General features: G+C 45.7%; 1 protein-coding gene across 11 annotated transcripts in view; it reads left to right on the top strand.

The window, feature by feature from the left end:
• Positions 1-24,624, top strand: part of SAMD11 (sterile alpha motif domain containing 11) — a 159,805-nt gene that overhangs the window by 76,155 nt on the left and 59,026 nt on the right. For 10 of the 11 annotated variants that reach the window (XM_035118488.2, XM_035118490.2, XM_035118487.2 and 7 more), the window contains 2 exons: positions 5,324-5,448; positions 22,877-22,969. In XM_035118488.2, the coding sequence (XP_034974379.2) occupies positions 5,324-5,448; positions 22,877-22,969 (218 nt within the window). The remainder of the gene's footprint in view (positions 1-5,323; positions 5,449-22,876; positions 22,970-24,624) is intronic. The other variant, XM_060276218.1, reaches the window with a different exon arrangement.

Here is a 24,624-nt window from a genome sequence, read left to right as displayed (position 1 = left end):
CCTGACTGACAGGAGCAGCCCAGGATTTCAGGCACAGAAATAATACCTTCTTGCATAAGGCGTCTACTAGGGCCAGGGCCTTTTCAGTATTGGCCCCAACTTGGTGGAACGCTCTTTCACAGGAGACCAGGGCCCTGCGGGATTTGTCATCTTTCCGCAGGGCCTGCAAGACAGAGCTGTTCCGCCTGGCCTTTGGGCTGGACTTAGTCTTACCCCTGTGTTTTCCTCCCTCATGGCTTGGATTTATGGACTACTTAAAATGAGGCTGCATTTTAAATTTTAATATTGTATTTTAATCTGTATTTTAATTAATTGCTTTTTATGTTTTATTGTAATTTTATTGGTGTTAGCTGCCCTGAGCCCAGTTTTGACTGGGGAGGGCGGGGTATATATAAAATTTTATTATTATTATTATTATCATCATCATCATCATCATCATCATCATCATTATCATTATAAGTTTGGCGTACACGCACCTATATATGTGTTAAGATTTCCAGAAATTTCGAAGGAAGCAAACTTCCTGTTAGAATCCAGCTTCCATCAGTCGAGAGCCAGACATGCATAATATGAGTGTTTGAGGTTCTTAAATTTTCTTCATTTTATTGGTATGAGAAATAGAGCAAGCAGGGTAGGGGAGAGTCAGCAAAACAGCACAAACACCTGGCTATGTTCATCCTTCCAGTGTGGTTGGCTGAGGTTATCTTTCTGCCCAGAGTTCATCTCACATGTATATCTCCTCTCGAGCTCCATTTCCTGTAAGCTTCAGAGCTATCCTGTTGCCGTTGGTGAATCATTATATTGCCATTACAGAGGATGGATTAGGACAGTCGGCCTTTTGAGAGAAGGCAAGCGGACTATTAGTCCCATTACGTGTAGACAGTCACTCGCAAAGCATCTTGGCATGTTTGAATGTCACCCAAGGTTAACCTGAAATAGTTTGTGAAGCAAGAACCCCAATCAGCCTGGGATGGAGGCTATTAGTTTAAGCAGAAGCCTTTAAAAGAGAGATAGGGAACCGGTGGCCCTCAAGATGTCCCTGGCCATTGGCCATGCTGGCTAGGGCTGATGAAAGTTGTTGTTGTTGTTGTTTTATTACCTTGCTCATAAAGATAGCTGAAAGTGCCTTACAAGCACAAGAGAAATACTAAAACCAATGATAACAAATACAATTATTATTTTTAAAAAGCCCTAAAAAGTGCACACATCTATACAACCAAAAGACAAGTCTAGCAGATTCTGCCCCACCAAAAGAAGCCGCAAATACTTTGACCCTTCAAACTAAGGGCCAAAAGCCCAGGTAAAAAGGAAAGCTTTTGCCTGGCACCTAGAGCTAGAGAAAGAAGGTACCAGGCGAGTCTCACTGGGAGAGCATTCCACAAGCAGGGGGCCACCACTGAAAAGGCCTGTTCTTGTGTTGCCACGTTCCGGACCTTGAAGGAGGAACATGGAGAAGGGCATCATTTGACAATTGCAGGGTCCTGGCTCTTAAACAGAGGTGGGTTGAGGTTTACTGTGAACTGAGGAATATGGAGCAGGTGTTCTGGGATCCTCTGCTTCTTCCGAGTCTTGGTCCCTGAGACAAAGCATGGCCATTAAGGCTAGTAGCCATTGGTAGCCTTATCCTCCATGAATTTGCCCAGTCCTCTTTTAAACCTTTTGTCAGCTAAGCCATGGTTTGGCTTAAATGTGTTGTCCTGGGCGTGCACAACACACTAAGCCAAACCAAGGCTTCACTCACAGCGTCATAGGACCAGGAGAGAAGCAGAGAGACCGCAATCTTCTCTCCGGGAGCCTGCATGCTTTAACCTTTAACTTGCATCTACTCTTAAGTAGGACTAGTATTGGGTACGACCATAACTTGGCCCAGCGTTACATGCAACCTGAGTCAAAGGATCTGTTTCAGGGAGGTGAAATGGAATGGCATCTCCTGGGAAAGGGCGTTGCTGGCTAGCTGGCTGGAACTGTCAGTTGCAACACTCCCCACTGCAGCATTTTGTTGCCGCTTCCACTTTTCTCACCCATTCCTGACTACATGTAATACGTGAAGCAGCCATTACTTATCAGTAAAAACTGTTAAGATAGGGGACATACTTTGATTTGATCGTGTGTGAGAAAGGGAGAGAGTGGATGTTCCTTGTGTATTTTGCCCTCCCTTTTTTCCTCCGCGCTGTCAATGCTGAAAACCTTCTAAAGCATTAATTAGCAAATAGGCGGGGTGGAGGGAGGAAAAACTTGGTCAAATTGAAAATGGTTACGGCAACCTTCAGTCCTTCAGGAGATTATCTGTCTCCTCTTCAACCTCTCAGGAGATCCCTATCTCTCTCTTAGGCCTCCTTTTCTAATCCGTTTTTAAAATATATATATATAAAAAATACGCTGCTGGAAGGGATCAGACGACTAATCTGATTTCGTATGTGCGTATTTGGGGGAGGGCGGGGATGGGAGAGCTGACTGTGTTTTAGAAAAAGAAAGAAAATCAGTGCATATCGGAAGGAAGTCTCTCTTCTTCTTTTTAGGAGAGAGGCATCTGTGCCTCCCCCCCCCCCCCCGGCTGTCCCCAGCTCACAGGTTTTTGCATTGTGTCGTTAGGCGGTTTTCAGACTTTCTTGCTTACATATTAAGCTGCTTTATGCCCGCTCAGAGTTCACTAGCGCGTTTCAGCCAAGCAAAAATGTTCAAGAAGGTTGTGAAGTAGGTCCAATGAGGTGCATGCCCCAGTGGAGAGGATATATTTCGGGGAGAGTCTCAAGGGCTAGATGGAGAGGCTTGGAGGACTGTATTTGTCTCAGAGGCTGGACGTCACCCATCCCTGGTCTAGAGGAACTGTTCAAAATGTGATGAAATTGTTCCTGGCCTGTTTCCACACAGGGGTGTGGGGAGAGTGACATGATCGGATGTCTGTGTGTCGTGGGGGATAGCAATCCCTGAGTTAGCATCTTGAGAAAACTAAGTTGGGAGTCTTCAAGCTGACAATCTAGTATTCTTTGAGCACAGACTGAGGTCATATTCACACCATGCGTTTAAAGCGTTACGATTCCACATTCAAGATGGCATCCAGGAATTATTGGAGCTGTAGCTTGTTAAAGATGCTGAGAGTTATTTGGAGCTTATTACCCACTTCCCAGATTTGCATTTGGTTGAGCCATTTTCAGAATGGTTTAACAATCAATCCCTCTTCCAAGGGATTTCTGGGAATTGGAGCTCTGTGAGGGGAAATAGGGCTCCCCTTTTTATTTATTTCATAAAATTTATATACCGCTTTATTGTAGGGGAAAACCTCAAAGTGGTTAACTGTTTTTTATTGATAATTTCATTGTTTCATTCTTTTTGTAAACTGCTTTGAGGGGTTTTTTATGACCAAGTGGAACATAAATTTACATAAATCTTTAGAAACTTCATTTTGCTGCCTGTATAAATCAGGCTATGGAACATTGCACTGACCAAGCATGCCATCCCGTGGTCATTGCACATAAGAAGGGGGGGAACAGGTGCACAGAATTGCACCCTAGACTGCTGTGATGATGGGGTTATAAGCCAATTAAACCCACTGGCATGTCCACCGTGTCAGGCCTCCTTCCCCATCCCACACCTGGTCGGCCCAACCTCCTTTTCTTGTTGTGCTGATGGCAGCTTTTATCTGTCCTTTGTCCCTGACGTCCGGAGATATTGATTTGCACGATTAAAAGGAACCGATAATCGCCTCAAATTAATCCTCTAAACTCCTTTGGAAATATTTTGCATAATTCTTCTCGAAGGTGGTATCTAGGCAAGGGATAAGCCTTGAAATTGCTTGCCATGGTGTCAGCAGGAGCCAGGAGGGAGGCAGGGGAGAGGAGATATGGATTGGGCGGTATGATTTTAAACGGCCAGTGGTGAAAACCAGCTCCTTCTTCACACGTAAATGGTAACTTGGGTGGATGCATCGTGGCGATTCCACCTTGAAGGAAAAGGGTAGCCCTTTAGGATTGCAGCCAACATTGCTTGAAGACTCCTGTTAAGGTCAGTTTTGGTAGAGAGAGCAGTTCTGCAAGGGGTTGGGGCAAAAGAGGACAGATAGCACAAACCCCCGCCACTGTCTGAAAATCCGGAGCCAGACGCCCATCGACAGCACCTGCCTCTAATGACTTTTCTGTCATAAACTTTATCTGATTAGGCAGAGCGCTGGACTGGAGATTAGCGCCCCTTCCCCCCTCCCTTTTCCTCCCACACTCTGGACGGGCTCATGGGAGCAGCTCTGCAGCATTGCTGGTCCAAGCTGGGGAGGGATTCAGCCTCAAGGAGGGCTATTTAAAGAGGGACAATTGGTAGGTAATTTGGCAGATAACTCTTGGTCCCGTCACCCCAGGACTCACTGGTTAGGGTGGTCTTCGTGGCGCCCATGTGTGGGCGGTCATGTGCAGCGTCTTGCTGATGCACAGAGTAAGGCCGCTTGCTGTGTGAGTATGAACCTTCTTGGGAATTGCCTTTGCCTTAATTCTTTAATGGTGTGGAATGTTTTCGCTTCTCTGTAGTCCTTGTAGCATGTCAGGGAGAAGGAAAATTTGTGGAGGGCTTTGCCTGAATTATTTAATGTTGTGGAATGTTTTCATATCTCTGCCGGAACATGGAGTGCAGAAGAGAAATCCATGGGCATTAGGTCTACTGAAGTTTGTTAGTTGTGATGGAGTCTCTGCATCCAGATCTCAAATGGATCAGCACATTCCACAGGTGTGGGGCCACCAACGAACGAGCCCTGTCCTCTATGCCCACCAACCTGATAGGGGATCAGGTGCTCTTGTTTTGAACTGCATTTACAGGTAACAGAAAGGACAACACAAGAAGATCACTATTTAAGGGGGAAATGCACTTCTTAGCGCCTTGTGTTTTATTTTCTGGTGTACTCTGCAACATGTTCTTGATGCAAGGATAGTGCATTAGTGGCAAATTTATTCTCCTATATTAGTTGTTCTGCGACGTTTCCACCAACTCTACCATATTATTGCTGTCTGGAGGGGCTGTGGTGCAACAAAAGTGCGACCAAAACAAACCAGATCACATGCAGTATTTCAACAGGATGTTACAAGATCTGCACTGCCTGGAAGTAGAGCAGTATGACCACCCCCCAACAAATTGTAGGCACAAACAGTAGCAAAAGCAAGATTGCATGTGGCTACCTCGATAGCACCATGAGCACAAATGACCCCAAATGCACGTTCGGAGGAGGTCTTTGGGTATCATAGGGTTGGCTTGTGGGGGGGAGGGCAGTTAGGGTAAAAGAGCCTCAGGAGAAGCTTGCTAGCAATTGGCTGTGTAAGTGAAACCCTTCTTCTCCCTTCCACAGCCGGGACAACGAACTCACTTCCTTCATCTCCAACCTCCACCAGAGTCGCCAGCTCGTTATGCCAGAGACCCAGAGTCGGTGCGAATTCAAGAGAAGCAGCTTGGATGTTGGCTTGGGGGCAGCAGGTAAGATTTCAGGCTCACCTCTTCTTCTCCCTCCTTGCCCCTGTGCCTTGTCCCCACCCCCAAATGTTTGGCTGCTGCCCCAGACCTGGGAAGGTGAGTTTTTGTTTTGACCCTCACCTGGGCCATTCGGAGCCTCTCCTTGGTGTTTATCCTGTGGTGTGGAGGCCTGCGTGTTCGGAGCGTGCTCTGCCAGAGAAGCAAAGAGGCCTGCGGGTGGGGAAGGGGGTGGGGTAAGCACGCAGTGAAGCAGAAAGAGACCTTGGTTGGGTTTGTAATTGCATTAATCAGAAGCTTGTCGTGCGGTGCCTCCATCTCCGCCGGCCCCCTTGCTTGAGTGGCTGCCTCGACTTTATGCTGCGGTCTGACCTTTTGTGGGGTTTAGCAGGCTCCGGCTTGTCTTCTGCTGAAAGAGAGGGAGAGGGAGAGAATGAAAGACAGGTCGGTTGTATCTTCTGCTGATCCTTCCTCTCATTGACAGCGTTGGTGGGAAAGAGATGGGCTGGCTTTTGAAAGGGCGATGGTGCATCAATCAACAAGTGAGGCTATTGGATGGATGGCGGCTCTGTTGTGACCCATTATTTTTGTGAGCAGCCGGTGAAGGAAGGGGCTGTAACTCACAGCAGTGCGTCTGCCTTGCCAGTCAGAAGGTCCCTAGTTCAATCCCCAGCATCTGCAGGTAGGGCTGGGAATGCCCCCCTGTCTAAAACCCTACAAAGCTGCCGCTGTTTAGTGTAGACAATACTGAGCTATATGGACCCAAAGGTCTGACTCAGGATAAGGCAACTAGCTGTGTTCTTAGGAGCTGGTTGCTCAGAACATAACTAGGCCTTGAAGATAGGGGAAGGGAAACATTGTGGTAACTGGTAATGATCCAGAGAGGCAGGGAAACAGGGATGTGTGCTGGGGTCAGTCCAAGGCTGCAGCAATCTCCTAAATAACTTTATTTAGGGCGTTTGTATTCCTTGTAGCCTCAAGGAGCTGTGAGGGTGGTGTACATAGTCTGCCCCTTGTTGTATCTTCATAGCAAGCACTGCGAGGTTGGTTGAACTGAGAAAGAGTGTTTAGGCCCTTAGAACGCAATCTGTGTGTACTCAGAAGTAAGGTTTGTAACCCTAAGTACAACTATATAGGTTCCCCAAGCTGCTGGAAGATTCAAGACAGAGCAAAGGAAGTACCGTACTTGTTCAAGCAGCATGGAGCTGTTTCCCACAAGAAGCAACAATGGCCAACTAGGATGGCTTTAAAAGAGGCAAAGGAGGCTTTAAAAGAGGCAGACATACTGCCGCTGTCAGAGGCAGTATGCTTCTGAATATCAGTTGCTGCAAACTGCAGGAGAGCAGAGTTGGTATTACGTTAAGGTCTTGCTTGTGGGCTTTCCTTTGGCCTCCGTGGGAACAGGAGGCTGGACTAGATGAGCCCCCAGTCTGATCCAGCAAGGCTCCTCTTATGCTCTTTAAATGGAAGAATAAATCTGGTGCTGTACCTTGTCTTTTCACAGAGGGGAGGTAGGTATAACTTGGACTTCTGCCTAGCCAGCACATGTGAGAGAAGAGGCCTGGGGGGAGGGGGGAGGGAAGCAGGTGCTGATAAAATCTAATTGCCCCATCGATTGCGCTCGGAGCTGCCGTGGGTTGCCGCTTAATGATTGAGATATTCTTAACTTGTTTGATGCAATGCTTAGCTAGACCCCGCTCTGCCCAGCCCACTGGGGACCGTAAGGTATTACAGGGATCTCTTAATCATGGAGCAGGGCTAGGCGTGCGCTCCCTGCCCAGCACCAAAAGATTTATTATAATTATCGCTGGCGCTTGGCTTTGCGCTCTCTGCAAGAATGCAGAGGTGAGATTGTGCTGTGTGTTAAGAAGGGGGCTGGGGGGGGGCTGCACTGTTAAACTCCTTCAAACAGTGCCTTGCTGATGAAATCGGCTCAGGACAATCCTAAATTAAACCACTGAGCGTAACTGAGTAAAACATCCCATCCTGTCTCTCAGCTAAGGATGTTGGAATCTATATTTGTCAGTCTCTCATTTTTACAATCTTTAGTTCTCTACATTTCTGTGTCTGTTTCCATTTTAAAAGGGAAAATTCGTCAGCATTTGAGAGTGACTATTGCCCAATATACACATTTTTGTATGCAATTTTTCCTAATATGGACACATTTTTTCAAAGCTATGTTCCTCAATATAGTGTATTTTTGTGCATTGGTTTCATGTTTTTTTAATTAATAGATTTTTATTGAATTTTCCAAAAAGAAACAAATATAGTCAAACAATACAAACTAAATCATAATTAATCAAGGCAACATTTTCTGTGGGGGGGGGGGAGAAGGGGAAGAGGGGAAATGGCTGGTGGTTCAGACCCCAAATGCTGTGCAGACATTGATGCAAATGGAACACTTTCTTGTATTTACCTGCTAGCAGGGAGTGACTTTATCTAGGCATTACCTTTTTAAATTATTACTATTGTTAATTTCCATTTTCTCCACCATGCATAAAACAACATAACTCAAAACGCATCAACCACTTCTTTTAAAAATATCAAATCAAATTATTACAGATCACTCCAAAAAACATTTCCCCATATTACAGTGAGATCTCGGGGGGCTATGGACTTTACAATTTTCTTGACACATATCTAGGCGTTTTTATGCACACTTCACCTTAGCGCATGCTCTCTCTTTTTAAGCTTATTACTTGGCTGGAGAACTGGCAGTGCAAAATTGGGAGAAGTGTGAATTTCAAGGAGTGGTTACGTTTTGGTTTGTGTATTGTTTTGGAAAGTTCAAATTGAGTAGATTTGCCTTTAAAGTGCTATCTGAATCAAATCCCTTCCCAAGATTCCCAGCCCAATTTTCCAGGGTTGTATCCAATTCTAGTCGTAGCCTGGGTCCATTCATTTCAGTGGGTCTACTCTTGAGTAAGTCCTCTTTGGACACAACCCCTCAGTATTTTAAGCTGCCACTGTACCACCTCTCCTCCTCCCTCTCAAGCAGAGCATGGCTTACAGAATAAGTGTTACGTAAAGCAAATAGCACTCACTTTTGAGAACTGAGTGCATTGTCATATTATGTACTCGAGTGTACTTGAGTGCTCTTTAACTGTAAAGCACTGAATGGTTGCCACAGAGGACTCACTGGCGGCTGCAGCTGCTACTCATGAGTTGTGCAGCAGTTCATAGGTCTTGCAAAGAGGAGCTGTGGCTTCAGGAGAGGGGGGTCACTTGCCTGCAGATCACTGGGTGGGATATATGGTAAAAACGATAACTGTAGCCTATCCTCCGCTGTTGCTTCACATCTTGCAAATGCTGCCCAGGTAGGGTTTGTTGCCCACAAAAAAAGAAAGAAAAAAGGATGAAGTCACCTGGTATGGCCCTACCTGCATTTGACAAAAGACTTCTGTCCATGTTGTAGCACAGGCATAGGCAAACTCGGCCCTCCAGATGTTTGGGACTACAACTCGCATCATCCCTGACCACTGGTCCTGTTAGCTAGGGATGATGGGAGTTTGCCTATGCCTGTTGTAGCAGGTGAATTTTTATACCACATAAGGCAAGAGTCTCCAACTTTTATTAGGCACATTTGGATTTTTGAGTGAGTGCTCTGGGTGCCACCCCTCTGGCGTCCTCCCACCCTCCCTCCCTGGAAACTAGCCTACTATGCAAAGGTAATATTGACATTCATTGCTCCACCCAACATTTGCCTCTGGCTCTGCCCACCACTGTCATGTGGCCCCCTGGAAGGTTACTTAGAAGGGAATGTGGCCCTCGGACTGCAAAAAGCCCAGCCTTGGTCTATCTTGTGTATCTACAGTCTTGTTATTTTTATCTCAGTCCATGGCTACTGGCGTTGTCCCCTTCCCACACTTCTGCAGCAGACGAAGGCAAAAAAAGACCACTGGTCTTTTTTTTTAAAAAAAAAATTGAAATTTGCTCTTAATTAATTCATTGCAGGATCTGTGCTCTTTCTCCCCCCCCCCCGGCAGTGGCATGATTTGCAGTTGTTCTAATGGTTGAGTTGTATCGACTCCCCCGCCGCCGCCGCTGCTCCCCAGCTTCCCGCCACTCTTTGTGCCGCTCTCCCCCCCCCCCCGGCAGATCAGATAAATGTGAAGCTGCCTACAAGGTGCTGCTCTCTTGCCACAAAGGGATTTTCTCTGTGTGCGAGAAGGGAGGATGATGGCATAAGGCCCTTTTTAATCTTAATTGAGAGCGACACACAAAGGGATGAGCGCAGGAGCTGGGGTCCGCCTGACAAAGGCATGGCGGCAAAGCTGGAGGTTTGCACATCAAACACAGACTTAGAGCCTCCCTGAGAAGCTTGCTGCGTGTCTGTAAACAAATCCAATCCTTTCTATCCAGTTTGGCTAATTCACTCTGCCAGGGCATGCAAAAGCGAAGATGGGCGGCTGGCGGAGGAGGAGGGGGTGGGAAGCTTATGAAGACAGCGCCTGTCAAAAGAAGAGCTGATCGGCTTGCGTGTGTCCGTAGGGAATGCTCCAGCCCTGGGGTCTTTTAGTTTCTTCCTATGGCTGACTCAAAACGATTTGCTCTTTTTTTCCTCACCGCCCCCCCCCCCGCCACCTCAAATGCTTTGGGTAGCTCCCGAAAAACTGCCTCTGGTTTCCATTGTCTTTTTCAGAATTCCACGGAGAACTGGTTTTTTGTTTGCCTTCTTTTAAGTTGCCCCTGTTTGCCCTCACCCTTGATCGCTCTCAGTGATGTCATTCTGCCACCTGATCTAGTTGGCTGTATAGCATCATGACATTGTCCCGATTCGCTACAACTGCATCCACACCAGATGTTTGAAGCATTATGATACCATTTTAACAGTAATTGAGAATCCCGGGAAATGTTTGATTAGGGTGCTGGCCTCACAGAGCTACAGTTCCTAGAGGTATAATAGTGCTTCAAATGTATGGCACAGACGTGACCTTAGCTTTCCTCCAAGGAGATCAGCACATCCTACATGATTCTTCCCTCGCCTCCCACATTTTCTCCTCAAAACGATCCTGTGAGATAGGTTGAGCTGAGTGGCAGTAAATGGACCAAAAATTATGGGAATATTGGAATCTCCCTATTTGTAGTCTTGACTCATATTATTACCCACCCCCCATGGGATCCTGGATCATGAACCCTGAGCCTATGGTTGCTGATTGGTTGAGACCGCTCATGTGATTATCATAGGAAGGAAAGAAATGAACCAACATGGAGGGGGTGGGATATGGCACAGTAACATTACTGCAAGTTTTTTGTTTTTTTTAAGATAACTTTCACTTCTCCGAAATCAGTGACTGACTTCAATGGCTAAAAGGGATAACGTGTTGCCATTTTTAAGTTTCTTTTTGCTTTCTGTTACCATTATCTGGTTCATTGGCTTTCCAAATGGAAACAGCTTCCCAAATTATTTATTTGAACTTCTGAACGTTGTCAGTGCTGGGCACATGGGCACCAGGGCATGCGGGGAGTATGAAGCACAGTTCTGGCAGGATGGGACCTAGAGCTGTGTGAAGATGTCAGAGGAGACCCCATAGAAAAGTGTATTAGGAGTGCAGAGTCTGTTACGGGCTGTGGTTGATGCCTGGCTGGCACGAGGGTGGAGGAGGACATGCATGCAAATAGGGAAGTTTGTATACAGTGGTACTTCAGGTTACAAACTCTTCAGGTTACAAACTCCGCTAACCCAGAAATAGTACCTCGGGTTAAGAACTTTGCTTCAGGATGAGAACAGAAATCGTGCTGTGGCGGCGCAGCGGCAGCAGGAGGCCCCATTAGCTAATGTGGTGCTTCAGTTTAAGAACAGTTTCAGGTTAAGAACGGACCTCCAGAACGAATTAAGTTCTTAACCAGAGGTACCACTGTACTTGAGGCAGGAATGGGAGAGAAGAAGGAGGCAAGCAAGCAAGCAAGCAACCAACCAACCAACCAACCAACCAACCAGGGAAGAGGCATAGCATAGCATAGTGGTTGGAGCACTTGCTTTGCATGCAGAAGGTCCCAGATTCAATCCCCAGCATCTTGAGGTAGGGCTGGGAGAAGTTCCTGTCTGAAGACCCAGAAAGACCGTGCAACTCCCTGTGGACAGTGCTAAGCTAGATTTACTCAATGGCTTGACTTGGTAAGGCAGCTCTCTATATTCCAGTGTCTTAAGCGACCTTTTGCATGCGAAGCAGGTGCTTTGGGGGGGGGTTAAATAATTTGTATTCATTTTCAATAAAATCCTCCAATTAATGACAAATCCAATCAAATCATTCCAAATAATAATAATACCAATTATATATTCCAATTATAAAAAAATTCAAAAGGGGACTCCCCATGTTCCAGATGTCTTGAGATTTTTGCCCTCATTACAGTCTCTGCATTCTTCGCTATTGTTCTGATTTTACCCACCCTTCTTTTCTCAAACCACCAGTTGCTGTACTGTAACTCCCTTTTACCCCTGAGTTACAGCCCTTCACATAAGAAATAGGAAACTGCCTTATATTGAGACAGATCCTTGGCCCATCTAGCTAGTGCTGTCTACACTGACTGGCAGCATCCCTCCATGGTACAAAGCAGGTGTTTTAGCACTGAGCTACTGCCCTTTCCTCTTTTCTTCTGGGATCCCAGAAGAAAAAGGAGCAAATTGGGAGGTAAAAGTATGATTTTTGCTTTACTACCTGACTGCACCTTCCTGGTTTAATTATTATTATTTTTTAATTTAAAAGAAAACCTATAACTGATTGCTCATCACATGAAATTGAGCAGAAAGTCAACTCCTTCCCAGTCAAGCATCTCAGGCAGTCATTGCTGCCTTTTTTGCTGCAAAAGGAAGAGCTGTTTGAACAGGAGAACAAATGACAGCCTTCCCACCCTCTTGTGGCCGGTGTTTGTTTAAACTGAGGGTGGGGGTGATTTAAATTGCCCCCCTCCCAATTACTTAGTCTCTGGTTCCCCACCCCCTCTTCTTCAAACTGGCAGGGCGATCAATTTCCATGCTGCTTTGGTTTTCTTGAATCTGGGATCCTAAGATATTGGGAAACATTTCCAAGCAAATTGCTTCCTTCATATAAGCAGATCGCTTCCTTGCTTTCCTCTCCTAGAGCACGGGTGAATTGGCATATGGAGTTATTCACATAATAGCGGTTATCATCTGATAACCTGAGTTATTATCTCTGCTCACGGAGCGCTGCCTTTGATCAAATTGGGCAGACGCCCAGTCATGGAGTACAAGTGGAGAGGAATGTTCATGCCTGCTGATTCTTCAGCCAGCAGTTTTATTTAGAGGTTCTTGGAATGTTGTAGTGCTGGGTTAAGACACACTGCCTGATACCCCGGACAGCTGCTGCCAGTATGTGTAGTACTAAACTCGATGGGCCATAATCTTATTATAAAGCCATCAAAGTGGCTTTATAATAGAGAGACAATGGGTTTCCCCCCCCAAAAAGTGCCCCCTGAAATTTATTGTAATTAATGCCCAACACGTTTCCAAAAAAGTTTTCCTTCTTCTGGAGCAACTCCTTTCGTTAAAACAGTGGGGGGGGGAGAAATACGATGAATTTTGTTCCCTAGTCACATGCAGCTGAGTGTCGGGCATTAACAGCTACAATAAACTTGGGAGGGGGCACTTTAAGAACCTTATCCTCTCTCATTTTTCTTGCATTCTGTGCCTCCAGCACTTTTTTGAGTGTTCCAGCCTCTGCATGAGAAAGCTTCCTTTGCTCCCCTGGATGGACTTGACATCGTGACATGCCGACGATGAGCGAGGGGGCCCAGTCCGCTGGCGCGCCTGAAGGCCACTGAGATGTAAGGGTTAAGCCGGTAATGTGACCGCACAGCTCATAAATTAACCAGGGACCTGCCCCCCTCCGCAGTTGCAAAAGAGAGGTATTGAACAGGCTGCCAGGAGGACTTGTTGTTCCACTGTGGATGCTGTGCTCGCTCTCTAGCAGTGGGAAACTAATTGGCCAGGGAGCAGCTGCATCGTGGGGGTGGGGAAGAGCCCAACCAATTAAGAACTCAGGGGAGACTTTGCAGTGCAAATCACCGCCACCCATTTTCAATTTCCCAGTCACTCATTCCTGGCTTCTTTCCTCCCTTCCTCCTCACACTTCACTTCTAGAATTATGTTCTTCCATTTTCTTGTGTTTTGCATTTCTCTCTCTCCCCACTTTCTCCGCTACGGGGAAGGGCTGTGGCTCAGTGGTAGAGCACCTGCTTTGCATGCAGAAGGTCCTGGCTCCAGTCCCCAGCATCCCCAGCTGGTAATGTCGCCTGCCTGAAATCCCAGTGACTTGCTGCCAGCCAGTGATAAGCGGCACTAAGCTAGATGGTCCCAGTGGTCTGACTCAGTATTAGGCAGCTTCCTGTGTCTTAAGGGAAGGGCCGTAGCTTGGTGGTAGATTGTCTGCTTTGAATGCAGGTGGGACTAGAAATGTCCCCAAGTCGTCATGGATGGAAAACAAAATGGTGGATGCCTGGAGGAGAGATGACACTCTGTATAGCAGCTAAAAATGGAAGGGAGCCACTCTTAGCATACCACAAAACAAGCCTGCCCAACCCCAGGGAACCTCAAGAGGACATCCAATTGGAAGGGTGTCCCATCACATCTCAAGAGCCTCCTCAAACCTGCAACTTGCCTGTGAGAGGTGGGGTGGACTTTGATAAGTCAAGTTTTACCATGAGTACTGTGGGAGAAGCTCATCTTGTAGTGATTCCTCCATGTCTCACACATATGAGTGTCAAATGTACCAAAGTCCTAGAAGTATAAGAAGTTCTGTGCTGGTCCTGGTTCAAGCCAAGGGCCCATCTTGCCCAGCATATCCTGTCCTCACAGTGCCCCAATGAGCAGTCCCCCTACCTGAAATTCCCACAAACTTCGTATTCATGGGTATACTGCCTCTCAACAGCGGAGGTGGAACTGAACCACAGTGGCCTATAGCCAGGTGCTAGCCTTCCCCTCTGTAAAGTTGTGTAATCTCCTTTTAAAGTAAGCCTAGGAGGGTATACTGAATAAGACCATAATAAGAGCCAGGTTGCTGGATCAGGACAAAAGTCCATCATGGTCTTAGCATCCTGTTTTCAACAGTTGCCAACCAGAGGAAGCTCCCAAGCCAGACCTGAGCACTATAGCATTAAGCAATTCCCAGCAACTGGCATTCGTAGGCATACTGCCTCTGATAAGAGTGGGGGAGAAAATAGCCTTTCCAGCTAGTAGCCATTGCCAGGCTTCTCCTCCATGAATCTAGTGGCTCCCTTATTACAAAATATTGCTTCTAATTTTCTCCTTTCCCATCTTTTCTCCCCATTATTTTCTCAACCCCGAAACTACCTTGTGTGTGTGAGAGAGAGAGAGTTTCTCCATCTCTCCCTCCTCTCCCACCTACCTTCCCTTTCGCCTCCCCTCACTCTGTCTTTGAGCTCCTTGGGAAGAAGACAATTTGAAGGCTTTCCGCTCGGCGCTCAGCCCGAGAGGTTCCTTTTCCCTCAAGCCAATCAATGGCAGGCTTTTTGGCCCCGGCGGGGCTCGGCAAACACGAGATCAATAAGTTATTAGCACCATTCTGTCAGCTGTAATGTGGAGATTGATCGGGGCTGGGGCTCCTGCACGCTGCTTGGCACTTCCCCGGCCTGATAAAGATGACAGATTAAGGGAATAAGAAAAAGGAATTAAGGAGTCTGGCTGTCAAAGCCTGTCACAGGCCGGTGGGGGCTGAATGAGTGCGGTCGGACGTTTAAGCGGCGCTCAGGGCACGGCTCCTGCTACCTGCTCCCCTGGAAGCTGCTATCTCTTCGCTGCCGCCTTCAAAGGCCGAGGTCCTGACAAAATGAAATGGTAATGGTCATCGCCAAACTGTCAGGCCGGGTATCTAAGGATGCGTCAGTTCAGTAGCTCTGGCCTCATGCTTCTCAATGGAGACGAGTAATGGGCCTAAGGTACAGGCAGAGCTCCCAGTAAGACAGGGGTAGGGAGAGGGGAACCTTTTTCATCCCAAGGGCCACATTCCCTTCTGGGGGCCACATGCTAGTGCCAGGCAAAAATGGGCAGAGCAACAAATGGGAGTTTCATCTTTGTACAGTAGGCTAGTTTGCACACACACAAAACCTTCTCTCTATCCAGGCGAACAAGAGTCTTTCAAGGATTTCAAGGATGCATTTCTAGCCAGGCAAAAAACACTCTGTGTGTGTGTGTGTGCGCGCGCACGCGCACGCGTAAAAAAACCAAGGCTACTGAGGAGAGCAACTTGGGAGGGTTTATTGCCTGAGGAGAATCACGAGGGCCAAATGGACAGGGATTTGGCCCCTGCGCCTGAGGTTCCCCATTCCCACAGTATCTCAAAGCTGGGACCCCACTTTTTCTTCTCTAATCGTGTGCTAAGAATGCACTGGTCCTGGTTTGTATAACCACACATTTTGGTGTATACATAAAATCAAGCATTGTGAGAAGAAAGTGGATAAGATTTTTCTCCCATTGATAGTACTGAACTTTGTGGCCATCCAATGAATCTGAATTATGGAAGATTCAGTACAGACAAAAGAAAGTACTCTTTCACGTAGCACAGTTCATTTAGTGTCAGGGAATCTGGGCCCTTCCCTAAAAGTAAGGATGGGGGAGAAATTCTATTCAGTGTGCATTCAAAGGCACACTTCTCTAACTCAGACTTTCCAGAAAAAAAATACGCAAACTGAAACACAGCCATCGTTCAAAAGTCATACCTCTCTGAATTTTGCAGTGGAATTTTCCAGCCAACTAATGTGTATGAAAATGAATAAAAGTATGCATAAAAATGAGTACATTAAGGAAAATAATATGCATTATATTAGGGGAAGTTGCTTTACAAATGCATGTATATTGGACTGTATTGATTTGTTCATCATATAATATTACTTTTGCTAATTGTGATGTTTGTTTTTAGTTGCTGCTTTGTTAATGTTTTATAGATTGTTAGTGTTTTATTGATAGTTCATTAATTATATTATTTGATTTATGCTGTATTTGTGATGTTCTATTATGTTATTGTTGTTTATTGTTTTTCAGCCGCTTTGAGATTGATTTGAATGAAAAGCGGCATAGAAATACAATAAATCAAACACTCCTTGCAAAAAGGTGTATATTAAGAGAAATTCATACTAAACTGCTGATGAATTATCAGGAGGACTTTTAAAATAAATAAACCACAAATTGATGCGGAGAACTGAACTGCATGTTGGAAAAATGCGAAACTAAGAAGAAGAAACCAAAGTTGGCAGAAAGGCAATCAGAAACCATGAGCATAATATAGAGATGTACAGATTCCAACTGCCGTGGATTAAACAAATTTATGAACATTTGAAACTCGGGATGTTTTCAGTCTGTGAATGCCCTTCCAACCGCCTTGATTTATTTATGAACTCTTGACCCTGAGAAAATGAATCAACCTTGAAATGCCTGTGGGCTAAAGGACAAGGTCTTCTTTCTAAACAGTTTTCACCTTAGTTCCTTCTTGGCTTTGTTGTGTCCTCAGAACATGATAGTGAGCACACTATTGGCTGTAAGTTTCTCGGAAAAGAAGAGATTCTCATGTGCTGTATGGCGGGGAGAGAAAACTTCAGGCTTTCGAGATCTGCTTTGTTACACAGAAACATAGGAAACTGCCCTTGTACAGAGTCAGACCGTGGATCCATCCAGCTTAGCATTGTATACACTGCCTGACAGTGGCTCTCAAGGGTTTCAGACCAGGGACCTTCCCAGCCCTACCTGGAGATGTGAGGGATTGAATTTGAGACCTTTTGCATGCAAAGCAGATGCTCTGCCAGTGAGCTACAACCCTTTCTATATTAGGAACATAGGAAGCTGCCTTATATCAAATCAGACCATTGACCCATCTACATTGGCTAGCCGCAGCTCTCCAGGGTTTCAGAGAGGGGGACATTACCAGCTGTACTTGGAGATGCCAGGGATTAATGCTAGCTGAAGTTCCTTTCTTTAACCAGGGTATGAAACAGGCCTGCAAGCTGAGGTTGAGAGGTGGGGGAGCAGTAAACCCTGGTTAGCATCTCATTGACACCAAGCATGACATTGGTGCCTACATATACACAAAAATCATTTTGAAATGATAAGAGTAAAAGAGACTCTCACACACACACCCAAGTACCATTCTCTACATATGCATAGCTTGTGCAAATTCAGCCATGGTTAAGTGTAGCATTGACACCAGGCCTGTGTCTTAACCATACAATACTTACATGTGAAAAAAAGGTAAAGGACCCCTGACAGTTAAGTCCAGCCACAGACAACTCTGCAGTTGCAGCGCTCATCTCGCTCTAAAGGCCGAGGGAGCCGGCGTTTGTCCGCAGACAGTTTTTCTGGGTCTTGTGGCCAGCATGACTAAGTCGCTTCTGGTGCAACAGAGCAGCGAAACCAGAGCAGCGCACAGAAACCCCGCCAGAGCGGTACCTATTTATCTACTTGTACTTTGGGGCATGCTTTCAAACTGTACAGATACATTATTTTGTAATGAGAAAAAGAAAACCGTACCCACTTCCCAAGCACAGTCTTCATTCATGCGTAGCCTGCAAGATAGGCCATGCTTAGCTTGGCAATGACAATAGGCATGTATCTTAACCATATGATACTCACATATACACAAGTGAGAGTAAGAGACTCCCAGCCGCTCGCCCAAGCACTGTCCTCTATGCATGCAGCAACTGCAAAGTGAACCTGGATCTCTTCCTTCCACCACAAAGACGAACAGCTGGGCTTCTTTTCCATACTATGAATTTTTACCACCTTTTTATGACCCGACACAGGCTGTAAAAATGAATTTTGCAGGGCATGTCAGCACACCTCTCCTTGTAAACGGCCTCGTTATAGGTGAGCAGTGGAGGAGGCTGTGAAACAAGCCGCCCCTTCCCCTCCTCTGCTGTGTTTCTCCAAAGGGACTTTGGAGGAGGCGTCTCAAAGCTGTTCATGTAATAAAACCACACCTTGGGAATCGGGGCCCCTCCGGATATCCTTTTTATTGCACATTCATGATGATTTGTGCTCTTGATACTATCAGGGCAGTCACACACAATCCATTTTTCAATACTGTTTGCGCCTGTCACATTGCGCTTCATTTCCAATCAGTGCGTATCCTGTAACTCACTGCTGAAATTTCATTACTTTTTATCCACAGATAGTCTGGTTTATTTTTGTCCCATATTTGTTGCACTTTAGCTCCGTCGGATGGCAATAATGTGGAAGCATCACAGAACAAAAGCACGATAAATCCATCACTAATGCACCATTACTCTGTCAAGAACATGTTTCAGAATATACCAGTAATGAAACATCAGTCTGGAAGAGCCCTTAATGTCTTCAAATTGCTCATTGCCTAACAATCGGTCTTCTCCAGAATGTTGATGTACAAAGTGAAACACTTCTCTCCGAGAAGGCTTTCCTTCACCATTTCAGGTCCCTCCAGATGTTCTATTTGTGGTGCTTTCATTAAGATTTGAGCTCATGGTGATACTGGGGTGGTTATCTGCCATTCTGCTTTTGATCCTGTTTGCGCTTGTAAACATTCTGAAGCACAAGGTAGCAATGAGCGCCTCCTTGGTGGTGGCTCCCCCCACAATTTGTGCAATGCTGTAGTGTAAAGGCTTGCTTGGTACCTTTTCTCTGATTCTGCTATCAGCTTAAACTTGCATTTGAGGTTCTTGTTGTTATACAGTTCTACCAGTGTTGATTCTTTTTAACTGGTTGCATTGTTGGTTTAGTTGTTTGTGTTGTGTATGTTTTTAATGTTTTATATTCTACTTTGCTTCATCTAGAGTAGATGTTGCCGAACTACAGGTGTTTATTTATTTATTAAAAATATTTATATATTGCTGTACCCTAAAGATATATCACAGAAGTTTACAACAATATTGGGGGGGAAACTTAATGTTCAGATGTTTCTGAACTACAGCTCCAGCCATCCTTGGCCATACTTGTTGAGGCTGATGGGAGTTGTGGAGAATGATGGGCTGGGAATGTAGAGAAAACATCCCATTAAGGACTAGCATATTTGGGTGAAAACACCCAAAGCTTTTTGCAGGCAATAGGACTGGGGGAAACCTCCCATAGGGACTAGCATCACTGAAGCTATTTTAGGAATGAAGACACACCAAGGGCATATTGCGGACTAAGGGACTATGGGGAAACCTCCCATAGGGACTAGCGTCGTTGAGGCTGTTTTAGGAGTGAAAACTCACAACACAATTTGCAGGCTGTGGGACTTGGGGGGGGGAGGCAACTTCCCACAGGGACTAACGTCATTGGGGCTATTTTAGTACTGAAAATTTACCTTGGGCATTTTGCAGGCTACGGCACTCCCATAGGGACTAGCGTCATTGAGCCTATTTTAGGAGTGAAAATGCACATGGCGTTTTGCAGACTGTGGGGCGGGAACTCCCATAGGAGTTACTATATTAGGAGGGGGAAACACACCTAAGGCATTCTTTGTGGCTGTGAGGCTGTGGGCAGAGGAGCCCAGCAGGGGCAGCAAGACCAAGGAGGGTCTGCTGGTTGCAGGACATTGCATAGTGATTTAAAACTAACCAATCAAATGTTGGCTCCTGAGTCTCTAGGCTCCAAGCACTTTTCCTTCTCTTCCCCTCCCCAACTGCTGGAGGCTTGCCCTCTGTTTAAATTACACCCTGTAATTCCCATGACCTCCCCCCCCTCTCCCTTTGTTCCGATTATTCCTGCCGGCAAAGGGCAGAGCCAACTGCATGCTGTGGCATGAAACCCCAACTGGGTGCCTTTCACCTGCCAGTCCATTGTTCTTTTACGGTTTAGGGACATAGGGCAGAAACTGTCCTATTGTCATGGATGCCATTTCTAGGAGCAAGTGTGTTGCACGTGCTGGTCAGCGGGATGTCCAGGTTCGGTAGAATCCAAGCTTGCAAGGCACGGAGAAATACCCCAAAGTCACATGTTTCCCATAGATTGAGGCTAAGCCTCAGGCATTAAAAAAATAGTAGTTTCATTTATTTTATTAAATTTGTATACCGCTCTTCAGTCGTAGATGTCAGGGTGAAATGCAACATAAAAAAAACAAAAATGCATAATAAAAACAAGAACAAAAAGTTCATTGTCAGCATCTCAGTTGTTAGTAGGGATGAGGGAGGAATTTGATTAAGTTCACATTAAAAGAAGTCTCTCCCAAGTCACGCACTTTTCAAAAACCATACAGAAGCCAAAACGCAGCCACCCTTGGAAGTTTGCACTTTTCCCAATTTCTCTGTGCAGTCCTCCAGCCAAGTCATGATGTTAGGGCGAAGGGTGCATAAAATGCATCTATTAGTGAAAAGAATGTTCAAAAATTGCATCACATCACAGGAAATCCCGTTGCAAAAATGTGTGCACATGTAAATGTGCACAATAGGAAAAACGTGCACTAAAAAGGTGACAGATTTTCCATGAGGGTTTCCGCAAACTGATATGGAAAAGGGGTGAACTGACTTCATGATAGGGGGGGAGAAAAGAAACAGACAGAACTAGCTATCCCTAGTTGGTGGGGGAGAGGTTTCAGTAGCATTTTCCTTTTTAAAAAAGCAAACTGCAGAGGTGGTAATGCTTCAGGATACCAGTTGCTGGAAGCTGCAAGAGGGGAGACCATGGGTTCAGATCCTGCTTGACGGGTTTCCTCACAGGCATCTGGTTGGTCACTGTGAGAACAGGATGCTGGACTAGATGGGCCCATTGGCTTGATTCAGCTTCAATGCTCTTCTTATATTCTTATATAGATGAAGGTTTCATTCGAAAATCAGAGTCCAAAGAGATAAAACTGCCAGCCATTAGGGGAAAAAAGGGCAAAAGGGTTCGCTGCCCAAAACTCTGTGGCAGAGGGAAAACTTCCCCCCTGATTAAGCGTTCTGATCCACAGGAAAGTTTACATACTCCCACACTCACAGAAACTGTTCCATCAAGAGATACTGTTTCACCTAATTTGCAATGGCTGCCCAGTCTGAGCAACACAGTGGTTGTTAAACAGCAGGCAATTAGGACTGCAACCAGCAATACAATCACGTCCCCACAATCCAAGCAGGGTAGTTTTTCATGTAGCTCATGACCAGTTGCAAAGAAATATGCACAAGAGCTGTGTGGACTTTGTGCTTAAATTAATTAATTAATTAATTAATTAATTAAATCTACACCACCCGAGCAAGTTGAATTCCATGCCAGGAAAAGCTCAATTCTGCATCTAAATATAAATTAAACAAATTGAGCAAAATGGCATGAATTTTATTTTGTGTACATCTTTTTTAACATAATTGTACATAATTAATTCTGGCTCTGGTCATGTCGAGGTTGGGGGGACACAGAGGTACATGAGACGCTGAAGCCCATTTCTCAACCCACCACTTTCATCCTGGGTTTTCATTAGTCATAAGGACCAGAAGCTTGGTCGGGGGTTGTTTCCATTTTTAAAAAAAAAGAAGCAGCTGAAATTGTTGGGAAGCAGAGTTCTGCTCCTATTAAGTGATGTTCTGAGCCTTTTCAGAATTGCAACACACACACACACACACACACACACACACACACACACACACCATATGATACTTGTTTTGCACAGGGTGTTTTTTGTGGTGGGGGGAGGGGTTGCAGTCCCTTTAAGGCAGAGCCTTTTTGATAGATGAGAATTTGATGCTTGCGACGATGACAAACAGTCTCCCCAGCATTATTATGGGAGGATATTGATTTTTAAATCTGTACAGGAGGAGAAGGGGAAAGCAGGAGGGGGGATTGAGAAAGAGAGAAGGGGGTGGGGGGAGAGAGAGAGATGTTGTAATTGTATATTAGATATTTTGCGTTGGCTTGCTAGGACTGCACGGATGCAGAGGCTGAGTGCTCCCGCAGTCTGGAGGGGAGAAGATTGCTGAAGATTTTGTGATCGCCAAGAGCGAAGGGGTGGGGGGAGAGAGAGAGAGAGACTGAGCCTGTGAAGAAAGATTGAGGAGCAGGGTGCTTGTGTGTGTGAGAGAAGGGGGAAGTGAATACTCTCTCTCTCTCTCTCTCTTTCTCCCCCCCCCCCAAACCACCCGCCAAGACCCCAGCTGTTTTGCATCAGGGTATGAGAAGCAAGGACACACCCGGGGGACGAAAGGCGGCCGATCAAATGATGCAGTTCAGTAAGGAAATAAACTAGATTTCCAAATTTATGGCTGGAAACGGTGGCCATTGATCAGCTTGCTGAAGGGTTGCCGGGTCCCTTTGGGCTGCATGATTAGGAAAGCATATCTGTGAGCTCAATATGACTTCCACTCCGCCACCCTCCCTCCCTCCCTCCCTCCTCCCTCGCTCAGCCAGATTTGTGTGTGTGTGTTCAACATGCCCCCCAAAGTCTCTGGATGAAAGGGTGGCGGTGATGGAAAGAAGAGTGTGCCTTTCTATCTAATTCTCTCTCTCTTTCTCTCTTCCTCCCTCCCCCCTCGCCCTTTCTTCCAGACGAAGTTTTAGGCAAGAGAAGAGCGTGTTCACCCAACAGCAGCAGCGAGTGTCCCCTTGAGAGCAAGAAATCTCGAAGTGAGTCCCCAAAAGGTAGGTTCCTCTTTTTTTTAAAAAAAATAATAATACTTTCTGAAGCTTGGGACATTTGGCGTTTATGATGGAGAAAGAGGAGTTGGGGGGGGGGGGAAGCAGCAGGATCTCCCCGAGTCACGCTACTGCTGCAGTTGCCTTTCATAAAAGCTCAAAGGGTTCTTCCATTCTCAGCTTTCTGACTCCGGAAAGTGTCCCTTAATTTGAATTGCTCTTAATTTATGCTGCCCCCTGCCCCCTGCTCCCACCCCTGGACTTGATAAGATCTGGGTAAGTTCCTTCCTTTATGAACAATTTAGTGCCAGATGAGAGCATCATTCTGTAAGATTTCCCCCGCCCCCTGTCTGCTTAGCAAGAGTTAGATTACAAAAATTACTACGTCCCATTTCCTTCCTTGGTGTTTTCCTTTCTTTCTCTCTCCCTCCCTTGCTCCCTCCTGCCTGTGAATTTGGGTTTTTATAGTAAAACATTTTCTTTTCAAGACTTTCATATGGAATACAAACAGCTACTTCAGTCGCACTTGGGGGAGTTGGGCGTGATGAACAGGATTTTTAAAATTACGGTTATTTCTTTGAAGAGCATAACTGCATACATGCCCAATGCCATACTGTATTTGCATCTGCTTTTGAAAGCCCCTAAGTTTCAAAAGCAGTTTTACCATGCAGAGATGGGGGAGTGCGGTGCCAGGTTCCTGTGTGAGAGAGGCAGAGACTGTGTACACATCGCACATTTAAGGCAATGACTCCTCCGCGCCACCAAATAATCCAGGGAACTGTAGTTTCTTAAGGGTGCTGGGAACTGTGGTTCTTCTAGGACTAAGCTACAATTGGTCCATCTAGCTCAGTGTTGTCCACACTGATTTGCAGCAGCTCTCCATGGTTTCAGGCCGAAATCTCTCCCAGCCCTACATAGAGAATCTGGGGGTTATTATTCATTTAATTTCTATACCGCTTTGTATTTTTAAGGGAAAAAAATCTCAAAGCAGTTTGCAACCTACATTAAAAAAAATCAAGTAAAGTAATCCAGAAGAAAGCATTACTGAAGAAAGTCAAGTATACGTTAAAAACAACAGAGACTCTTCCACTGAGCTACAGCCCTGTTCCCTAGAGGCATAGCTGTCAAGTTTTCCCTTTTCTCGTGAGGAAGCCTATTCAGCATAAGGGAATTTCCCTTTTAAAAAAGGGAGAACTTGACAGCAGTGCCTAGAGGTTTGGTTGTTTTAAGTTCAAAACTAATTAGCAGTCAATAGCACACACCTTGATGGAGATTGCACTTTGATTGAGGGGCCCAAGTTGTCAGAAAGGTTTTGCCTTAACAGTTACTGTGAAAATAAGTTTTTTTTTAAAAAGCAGCAACTTATAGGTCCTGTTCTTTCTCCTTGGCTTTTCTGCAGCAGGACTCTACTGTGGGCTAGAAAAAGTGCCAGGATACGACCTTGCCATGCATTCAAAAGTTCAAAAGGGCACTAAGGCTTAAGAAAGATGCCTTCTTCACCTTCCAGTTTGTTGACATCAGAGTCTTAGGCGGGGGGACGGACGGACAGGAGATCCTGGGCCGCATCCAACTCAAGAGCAGACCCGTTAAAATTTATGGACCTAATTTGATCCTGCCTGTTATTTTCAAAGGGATGCAGCCAATGTTATTTCTACTGAGAG

Source organism: Zootoca vivipara, chromosome 6 (genome assembly GCF_963506605.1).
Source record: "Zootoca vivipara chromosome 6, rZooViv1.1, whole genome shotgun sequence".
Taxonomy (NCBI): domain Eukaryota; kingdom Metazoa; phylum Chordata; class Lepidosauria; order Squamata; family Lacertidae; genus Zootoca; species Zootoca vivipara.
This window is presented reverse-complemented; position numbering and strand designations above follow the sequence as displayed.